Raw genomic sequence first — 10,013 nt, 5'->3', positions numbered from 1 at the left:
AGCCCTTCACACATTCATCCATCCATTCAGCCCTTCACACATTCATCCATCCATCCATCCATCCAGCCCTTCACACATCCATCCATCCATCCATCCATCCATTCAGCCCTTCACACATTCATCCATCCATTCAGCCCTTCACACATTCATCCATCCATCCATCCAGCCCTTCACACATCCATCTATCCATCCATTCAGCCCTTCACACATCCATCCATCCATCCAGCCCTTCACACATCCATCCATCCATCCAGCCCTTCACACATTCATTCAGCCGTTCGCACATTCATCCCTCCATCCATCCAGCCCTTCACACATTCATTCAGCCCTTCACACATCCATCCATCCATCCAGCCCTTCAGACATTCATTCAGCCGTTCATTCCTTCATCTATCCATCCAGCCCTTCACACATTCAGCCGTTCACACATCCATACATCCATCCATCCAGCCCTTAACACATTCATCCATTTATTCAGCCCATCACACATTCATCCATCCAGCCCTTCACATATTAACCCATTCATCCATCCATCCATCCAGCCCTTCACATATTAACCCATTCATCCATCCATCCATCCAGCCCTTCACATATTAACCCATTCATCCATCCATCCATCCAGCCCTTCACACATTCGTCCTTTCATCCATCCAAAATGGCAGAGGTTCTGTGTGTGTGTGTGTGTGTGTGTGTGTGTGTTGGTTTTAAAGTGTTTTATTTTGCTGTATAGCTGTGTCTAAGCTGGGCAAGCAGACCACGCTGCAGTTTAAGGCGTTGAAGAAAGAAGGGGAGAAGAAGAAGAAGAAGAACCCCTGGTCTGACGAGGAAGATGAGGACGAAGAGCCGTCAGTGTCTGGGTCCGCCGAAGAGCCCAGCCCAGACGTCGCACCCAGAGAGAAAATCCAGAGAGCCACTAAGAGTGAGCACCGCTACTACTTCACACACACACACACACACACACACACACACACACACACACACGGAGGGGAGTCAAGATCAGCCTTTTCCCCCAGCATGTGCTGTATTCGTATGCTCTGGCGTCTGTTTATAGCCAGCCATTTCCCCCTCTGTCTATCAGTCTAGACCAAACACACACTTCCTCCGACCCGTCACTGATGGTTTGATTAGGATGCTAGAAGGGGCCTCTTTGGGAAACATCCGCTGGACTTGTGTGCGATTTATTTGTAATCGGCGTGACCCATGTTGAAACTCAAGTTTGAGCCATCTCACAGAAAAGCTGTTGGATATGTTTAATCGTTATTTAATAAATCTCAAGTCTGGGCCATCTCATAGTATAGGATATATTAAATTAGAAGTGTCGGTGGTGACCACACCATAATCAACCAGCTGATGAAGGCAGCTGCAGTTTGACTTCTGCTAAGTGTTTCTCTCTCTCTCTCTCTCTCTCTCCCTCCCTCTTTTTCTCTCTCTCTGAAGCTGCTCCCAGTAAGTTTGTCTTCTCCAGCGATGATGAGGACGATGAAGAGGGTGGTTCTAGGAAGGGTAGTAACGGGAAGGCCGTCATCAGCGATGATGAGGAAGAGGATGCATCGTATGGTTCTGGAAAGGGCGGTAAGGGCAAGGCTGTCATCAGCGACGATGAGGAAGAGGATGCATCGTATGGTTCTGGAAAGGGCGGTAAGGGCAAGGCTGTCATCAGCGACGATGATGATGATGATGAGGACTTCGCACCTGAGCCCACTATGGAACAGGACAGCGACATGGACAGCCCCGCCCCCCCTCCCATGTGAGTGGCTCTCACTGTGTGCTGCACCCTCCTAAAGTGATATGACTCTCTCTCTATCTCTCTCTCTGTCTGTCTCTATCATTCTCTCTTTCTCCCTAGTGTGCTCTTTCTCTCCCTCTCTCTCTTGTGCTCTCTCCCTCTCTCGTGTGTTTTTCTCTCTCTCTCTCCCTTCCTCTCTTTCTCCCTCTCTTGTGTGTGCTCTCCCTCTCTCTCCAATCTGTATTTCTCACTAGTTAAAGTGAAGTTTTTAATAAACGTTCCCCCCCCCCCCCCTCCCTCCCCATGCAGAAAGAAAACCGTGTCCAAACCTGCGGCAAGCAAGGCTGTGTGTAAGTACACTACCCACCCCTCTGAGTACACTACACTACCCACCCACCCCTCTGAGTACACTACACTACCCACCCACCCCTCTGAGTACACTACACTACACTACCCACCCACCCCTCTGAGTACACTACACTACACTACCCACCCACCCCTCTGAGTACACTACACTACCCACCCACCCCTCTGAGTACACTACACTACACTACCCACCCACCCCTCTGAGTACACTACACTACACTACCCACCCACCCCTCTGAGTACACTACACTACACTACACTACCCACCCACCCCTCTGAGTACACTACACTACACTACCCACCCACCCCTCTGAGTACACTACACTACACTACCCACCCACCCCTCTGAGTACACACACACTACCCACCCACCCCTCTGAGTACACTACACTACCCACCCACCCCTCTGAGTACACTACACTACACTACCCACCCACCCCTCTGAGTACACTACACTACCCACCCACCCCTCTGAGTACACTACACTACCCACCCACCCCTCTGAGTACACTACACTACCCACCCACCCCTCTGAGTACACTACACTACCCACCCACCCCTCTGAGTACACTACACTACCCACCCAGCCCTCTGAGTACACTACACTACCCACCCACCCCTCTGAGCAGGGCTCTACGCTAAGGTTTTTCCCAAGGAGCACATGTGCTCCTAAATGAAAAAATGTAGGAGCACACAAAGAAATTTAGGAGCACAGCAGGTTTTTTTTACACGGAAGCAAAGCATGTCATACTCATTTGCGACCTATAGTTCCAAACATTGTATTTTCCAACTTTTAACCCCATTCATGTTCAGTTATTCCAAAGCAATTTAGCTGGTAAATTGATCAAATTATTCAGTATCTAACGTAAGCAACACTTTTACTGTATAGCTAGAGAGCACGTGTATCACATTGGTTTATAGTCTGTCAAATTAGTTCTAGTTATTGGTGTTCGTTGGCATACAAAGTTAGTCTTCTCTTATAAGCCTAGTTAGTACATCTGATTAGAGCTAGCAACAATTAATTGCAGATGATGGGGTCCCCTATCTCCGTGTTCATTTTGGCATATATTTTAGATTCAGTCTTAAGACAAAAATGCATATTAGTTTTAGTCACATTTAGTCATAGTTATCCTTCTTAGTTTCAGTCTAGTTTTCGAAAACTCATTACAATTTTGTCTAGTTTTAGGCACATTTAAAATTCCATATTATAGCCACATTAAACTCCTTCCCTTCTCAGGCCAAGGGACCTCCTGTGTTGTGTCTACTGCATAGTAGTCTAGCTTGCAGTACCAAATTGTGGATGCAATTAGTCTCCAAGATACAGATCTCATGCCTACAGCTGAATTCCAATTAAATCAATGTAAATAATAATTTAAGGCAATACTTGATTAACAGAATTATCATTCAAATATATGAGAATACATGTTCTCCTCATGTTTAATATTTATATTATATAATATTGTTGGCTAATCTCATGGGCTGTTTGCAATAAAAAAAAAGAAATTTCCCCACGTAGGACTACTAGGCGAATGTTTAGCCTAAATGCACGTATCGTATAGCCTACTGTTGTTTATCTGTAACGTTTTAGTTGGCTAGGTTACTTTTTCCAGAAGGGATCATAAAGCAGTAGTAGACTTACGTTACTTTTATATTAAATTCAAAGAGATGGTGTATGCTGATTGCTGAAGAACATTCGGGAGAAAAAGCAGCAAAGAAGTTTGACATTGACCCGAGAGGAATGCGATAGGCTACGACTAGCAGGTGGAGGTAGAAAGAAAACTAGGCTGGATATCAAACCAGCTCGTTGAATAAATGTTTTCAGTCCGCGATAAGCATAATAGTGTCTAGAAAAATGATTTAATTCAAGGCTTTGGAAATCTTTTCCTCCGTGACTGACAGTGGAGACCATAACTCCGATGTTTATTTTTTACGTTGACACCCCGACCTAAAGCGTTACGCGATGTGCAGGAAGTGTTGAACGCATATGCAATGAATTCCATAGCCTACTGCAATTATGCCCATTATTTAAATAATTCAATTCTATAACAGAAGATAAGTAAGAAATAAAGTCCTGCCCCAAATAAAGGCCGGTGCGCTGTGCAGCCTAAGTAAATACAAGCCCCAGCCACTATTTGAGGATTTACGGTACTCTCTTTTTATATGGCTCTGGCCCATTGGTTGCGAATCGTCGTTCTCATTTGCAGGAAGTTCAGCGCGTCATCTTGATATGTTCACATCAGTCGCAACCCTGTCACTTGTTTCCATGTGAAATCAATGGAATGCTTCACTTTTTGGCGCTGTATTGACAACTGTCTGTCACTCGCACACTGTGCTCGTAAATCATTTTTCAAGTTCGCACGTACCTATTTTTAGGCGCATATGCGAGTGAAATACTCGCACTGTAGAGCCCTGCCTCTGAGTACACTACACTACCCACCCAGCCCTCTGAGTACACTACACTACCCACCCACCCCTCTGAGTACACTACACTACCCACCCACCCCTCTGAGTACACTACACTACCCACCCACCCCTCTGAGTACACTACACTACCCACCCACCCCTCTGAGTACACTACACTACCCACCCAGCCCTCTGAGTACACTACACTACCCACCCACCCCTCTGAGTACACTACACTACCCACCCACCCCTCTGAGTACACTACACTACCCACCCACCCCTCTGAGTACACTACACTACCCACCCACCCCTCTGAGTACACTACACTACCCACCCACCCCTTTGAGTACACACAGCCCCATACTCACATCTATATGCCCAGCACTGCATTCGTACACAACTGCACACCACCATACTCACAGGTACACGGGATGCTAATTGTACACTTTGTGTGTGTGTGTGTGTGTGTGTGTGCGTGTGTGTGCTCCAGCCAAGCCCAGTGGAGTGAAGCCCTCCAAACCTCCAGCCAAGCCCAAAGAGGCGGCGCCAAAAAAGCCTACCGCTGCCAGGAAGACGACTGCTGCCCCCAAGAAGAAAGCCACAGGTAAGACCCTTAGTCCCCCGTCGGCCATCATCCGCCACTGGGTTTTAGAGAGACTTAGGCTGCCTAGTGTTAGTGCAGTGGGATTCTCTTCTCACTGTGCTTGTCTTTTCAAGTCCTTATTAATTCTACTGCACGTCTCTCCTTGACCTCATCATGTTTTTTATCGAGGGCAAGGAAAAGTGTTTAGGAGACTGCGGCTGGGTTTCAACAGTGCATCCGACCAAATTCGCCAAAGTATCGAGCCTTAACATTTATAACATTTCACTTTGTGTGTGTGTTTGTGATAGACGTGAAGCAGCCTTCCATCTTTGACGCTCTCTCGAAGCCCAAACCTGCCACCAAAAAGGACGCATCCTCCAGCTCCAGTGAATCAAAGCCCTCTTCAAAAGCTGCCCCGCCTCCTGAAAAGGCTGCAGCCAATCGCAAGAGGAAACCTGTGCTGGACTCTGATTCCGAGAGCGGCTCCGATGACCTCATGGCTCGCATCAAGGGCAAGGCGGGCGGCGGAAAGGTTGGTTTACAATAACTTTATTTACTCAAAGTCTATGTAATGACTGTTTTTAAAATTACCCAATTTTCTCTGATATTTCTTCTAGCAACACATGGAAATGTGAATCTCGACAGAGCCACATTTTTGTATAGTTAATACTTTGTATTTGTACGGGTTTATACTTTTTGTATTGATTTTCTTTTCGGTGAAACTGTACTTTTATCTACACTCATGATCTCAGAGAGATATCCATAATAGTTGCATTCCACCTATGGCCAAAACATTTTGGACATGATCGTCTAGTGGTTATCGTCAGTGGCTCCTTCATTCTCGCCTCTTTTTCCCCAGAAAACCAAGAAGTGGGATGATTCTGACGACGAGAGCTTTGCGCTCCCTGCGGAGGAGGCTGCCGACTCCCCTGTGGTCCAGAGAACCAAACCAAGCCGGGCCAAGAAGCCAACCACCTACAAGTTCGACTCCGACTCCGACTCTGACTTCGGCTTTTAGTCCCAGCTTCACCACTTTCCCCATACTGTGTTTCTGTTTGTTACCTTTTTATACATGTTTGTGTTGTCCTGTAAATATGCACTATTTTTCAATAAAATCTGATGATTTTTCCATCTGTCCATGACTACAACTCTGTTACAAATGTGTTACAAATCTGACAATATCAGGTCGAAGCAGCTTTGTATTGAACATAAAACCTCTCACATCATAAACCTACATTTGTTTAAGTCGTACGCACTACATTTGATCTTTTATTTGTAACCGTTAAAGAAAAACGTACACATTTAAAGACACTGCTCCGAAAGAAAGATCGGCTGTGAAAAATCAGTTTTCAACCTAAATAGCTAAGGAATGCCATCAACTGCGCTAAACAAGTGTGTATGTGTAGAGGGAGGCAGCAGGTTCCAGTGCGGCTGAACGACTATTAACATAAATATTCTCTAATGCCGCACAGTCTCCCCTCCTTTTTTTAAAAGTCTTTGGAAGTGCACTTATAAGCGCCGGGCTGAAAACGGGCTTTTCCTGTCATTAGGAAGGGTGTTTGAAGTGATTTCCCACCAGATCAAACATAAATTAGTCTCTCAGTGTGCGTCTGGTCTGATTAGGGCGGTATTCCCGGTCTCTGGCGTGGTGACGTTGAGAGCGCAACTACTATCCGTGTTCATCTGTTTGAAGTGCCGTAGTGCATGAATGACGAGCTGTGAAGGATGTGTTCTTACGAGCCTCACCTCACTGAGATCGGTGCAGAGAACAGATTCCAATCAATCCAGAGAACACCATGTTTGGACTAACATGGGTGCGCTAGTCGTTGCGCTAGGGAGTTTGTCATTTCTGCGGTTTTCGACACAAACAAGTGCTGGACATGAGGTAAGACCGTAGACTACTTGAAGTTACACTCACAATTTTATTTTAGCTTCAGCCTTAACTGTAACACTCAAGGACATGTTAATCATTTTAAAGTTGGTGTTTTTCACATGAACTTTAGGCTACTGTAAACGTTCACTAATCCACAGACTTCTAAATGACTGAATAGCCATCAGTCTCTCTGTTCTTCTCTGGTAAGGGCTGTGAAGAGGATCCCTATCAGACTGCATGTAGATTAGAGGGTCTGGACCATGGCGGACTGGGGGTTCCTGGGGGGGCTGTTTGAGGCGATGCAGACCCACTCCCCCCTGCTGGGCCGCCTGTGGCTGCAGATCATGCTGGTGTTCCGCATGCTCATCCTGGGCACCGTGGCCTCCGACCTGTTCGAGGACGAGCAGGCGGAGTTCGAGTGCAACACGGCGCAGCCGGGCTGCAAGCAGGTGTGCTACGACCAGGCCTTCCCCATCTCACAGTACCGCTTCTGGGTGTTCCACATCGTGCTCATCTCCACGCCCGCCCTCCTCTTCATCATGTACTCCATGCACCTGCACTCCAAGAGCCAGGCCCGCCAGGAAGGTACTTACTGACGCACACACTCTTACCCGACTACTCGACTACTCATTATCACTCTCTGTACTTTAGACTGTATTGTTTATATTGTAGGTTAATTTATACTCTTTTTGTGTTTCTGGTAAATGTACAGTATGTATTGGTACGGGTTATGTATGTAGTATGAGGGAACCTCAGAACAAATTTCAATTCATTTCAGATTTATTTCTATGGGGTGTTTACATGTGTTTATGTAATTATAGATTATGGTGATGAGGAACAGTGTTGTCACTGCCATCAGCATTTGCAGGTTAAGGTCCGACTATTATGGGAGGGAACAGAGACAGGTTAGAAAATGGGGAAAATAAGGGGAAAGTGGGGAAAATAAGTATTTGACCCCCTGCCGATTTCGCAAGTTTGGCCACTTGCAAAGAAATGTGTGATCTATAATTGTAATGGTAGGTCTATTTTAACAGTGAGAGACAGAATTTCAACCAAAAACTTCCATAAAACTGCATTTTATAGCAGTTATGATTTGATTTGCATTTGTCGCGGAAAATAAGTATTTGAACCCCTAGCAGAACATGACTTAGTACTTGGTGGAATAACCCTTGTTGGCAAGCACAGACGTCAGACGTTTCTTGTAGTTGGTCACCAGGTTTACACACATTTCTTTGCAAGTGCCCAAACTTGTGAAATCGGCAGGGGGTCAATTACTTATATTACCCACTGTATGTTATTTAAACATCAAATTCATTATACTTTGTCATGTCACAGGCTATCCAGGGTAAATGGTGTGGGGTTAATTTTAATCTTAATCTCAATCTAAATCTCAATCTTAATCTTAATCTTAACCAAGGTGCCAACGCCACCAGCAGGCAACTGGGCATGAATGCCCACACCACTGAGCCACTGATGCAGAAACCGGACGGGGGCGGGTTGAACCCGCGACAGGACCATAACGTGATGCGTCTGTACATGCTGAACGTGGGGTTCCGCTTCCTGGCGGAGGTGGCGTTCCTGGTGGGTCAGTGGGCGCTGTACGGGTTCCGCGTGGAGGCCCGCTACCCCTGCAGCACGTTCCCCTGCCCCTACACGGTGGACTGCTTCACCTCGCGGCCCATGGAGAAGACCATCCTGCTGTGCTTCTACTTCGCCGTGGGCCTCCTCTCCGCACTCTTCAGCCTGGCGGAGCTAATCCACGTCTTCACCAAGTGGAGGCGCTGGAAGAGGGCGGCCATGACGGGGGGGGCCCCGGACGAGGAGACAGCTGGACAGAACCAGAGACCCCTCCAGAAACTACCCCAGGTGGCGGTGGGTGACGAGGGTGGTTTGGGGTTTCAGAGGGGCAGGAGTGGGAGTGGGAGTGGGGGTGGGAGGAGGGGGCAGTTTTTCTCAGGGCGTGGGAGAAATTGGGGCACTAGTTGTAGCAGCAGCAGTGGTGGTGGGGGGAGGGGGAGGGTGTCGCTGGGCAGGAGCGACTCCAGCGTTGGACACAAGACCTCCAGGTACGGCAGCCAGAAGAGCCACACACAGGTGGTGTGAGTGTGTGTGAGCAAGAGAGAGTTTTAGAGCAGTGAAGTGTGTTGGTGTTGGTATGTCAGTAATTATCAGAGCGAGAGGAGAGTTATAGAGCTGTGAAGTCCAGTTCATATTTCCGTTAGCTTTTTTAATTTATGTGAAGTTTGGTCATCTAATTTTTCAGAGGTTTGACGTGGTTTAGTTATAGGCGCCCAAAACAACATTAGGGCATCAAAATGGAAATATTCTGGATAAGACAATCTTTATGTTATTGACATTTACTTCACCATATTAGCACATTTGCATCATTATTTGATACTAAAACTAGCCGCAAGAGTGTAGCCCTTTATTTATTGGTGCCACCAATAAATAAAGATTTGAAAAAAAAATGGCCTCTCCCCACCGGCGGTGCTGGCAGCGCGATTTTCTATCAGTTCTCACCACACATCGACGTCTCATCTTTGCACCTTGAATGTCGATATGTAATGGTATGGAGTTATTGAAACTTACTACGTGTAAAAAAGACTAGAAATTGAACGTTTATTTTTCGAGTCTAAAGCATCTAATGTTGCCTCGGGCGCCTTTAAGGAAGTGATATTCTAAGTCATTGTGACGCATGTCTAGCAGGTCTGGGTACATTCCCTGAATGCCTCTTTCAACGCTCCCTGGAACTGAACCCAAAAAAGGAATGAACCGGTGAGTCTCCTCTGGGGTTCAGTCAGCCAAGCAGTGCGAGTTCACACAGGTCATACGTTCGGTTCATAAGGTCAGTTTTCACAGTTCATAAGGTCAGTTTTCAAAGTTCATAAGGTCAGTTTTCACAGTTCATAAGGTCAGTTTATACAGTTCATAAGGTCAGTTTATACAGTTCATAAGGTCAGTTTTCACAGTTCATAAGGTCAGTTTACAGTTCATAAAGCCAGTTCATACGGTCAGTTTTCACAGTTCATAAGGTCAGTTTTCAAAGTTCATAAGGTCAGTTT

At 46.4% G+C, this 10,013-nt stretch overlaps 2 protein-coding genes across 2 annotated transcripts in view; both read left to right on the top strand.

The window, feature by feature from the left end:
* Nucleotides 1–6,096, top strand: part of top2a (DNA topoisomerase II alpha) — a gene marked incomplete at its 3' end in the record, with an annotated part of 27,348 nt that extends 21,252 nt beyond the window's left edge. Inside the window, exons 30-35 of the mRNA XM_080841225.1 lie at nucleotides 731–919; nucleotides 1,438–1,747; nucleotides 2,036–2,076; nucleotides 4,986–5,099; nucleotides 5,387–5,610; nucleotides 5,938–6,096. Of these exons, the coding sequence (XP_080697351.1) occupies nucleotides 731–919; nucleotides 1,438–1,747; nucleotides 2,036–2,076; nucleotides 4,986–5,099; nucleotides 5,387–5,610; nucleotides 5,938–6,096 (1,037 nt within the window). The remainder of the gene's footprint in view (nucleotides 1–730; nucleotides 920–1,437; nucleotides 1,748–2,035; nucleotides 2,077–4,985; nucleotides 5,100–5,386; nucleotides 5,611–5,937) is intronic.
* Nucleotides 6,097–7,211: 1,115 nt separating this feature from the next.
* On the top strand, nucleotides 7,212–9,054 carry LOC308367425 (gap junction delta-3 protein-like; the record flags this gene model as incomplete). Its single annotated transcript, XM_080841331.1, has 2 exons — nucleotides 7,212–7,536; nucleotides 8,369–9,054. 2 exons carry the CDS (start codon nucleotides 7,212–7,214, stop codon nucleotides 9,052–9,054), a joined length of 1,011 nt encoding a protein of 336 aa, XP_080697457.1.
* Between the last annotated feature and the right edge of the window lie 959 nt (nucleotides 9,055–10,013).

This window comes from Sprattus sprattus, assembly GCF_963457725.1.
Source record: "Sprattus sprattus genome assembly, chromosome: 6".
In the NCBI taxonomy this organism is placed as follows: Eukaryota; Metazoa; Chordata; class Actinopteri; order Clupeiformes; family Clupeidae; genus Sprattus; species Sprattus sprattus.
The sequence above is the reverse complement of the archived record's forward strand: the minus strand, read 5'-3'. Positions and strand labels throughout refer to the sequence as shown.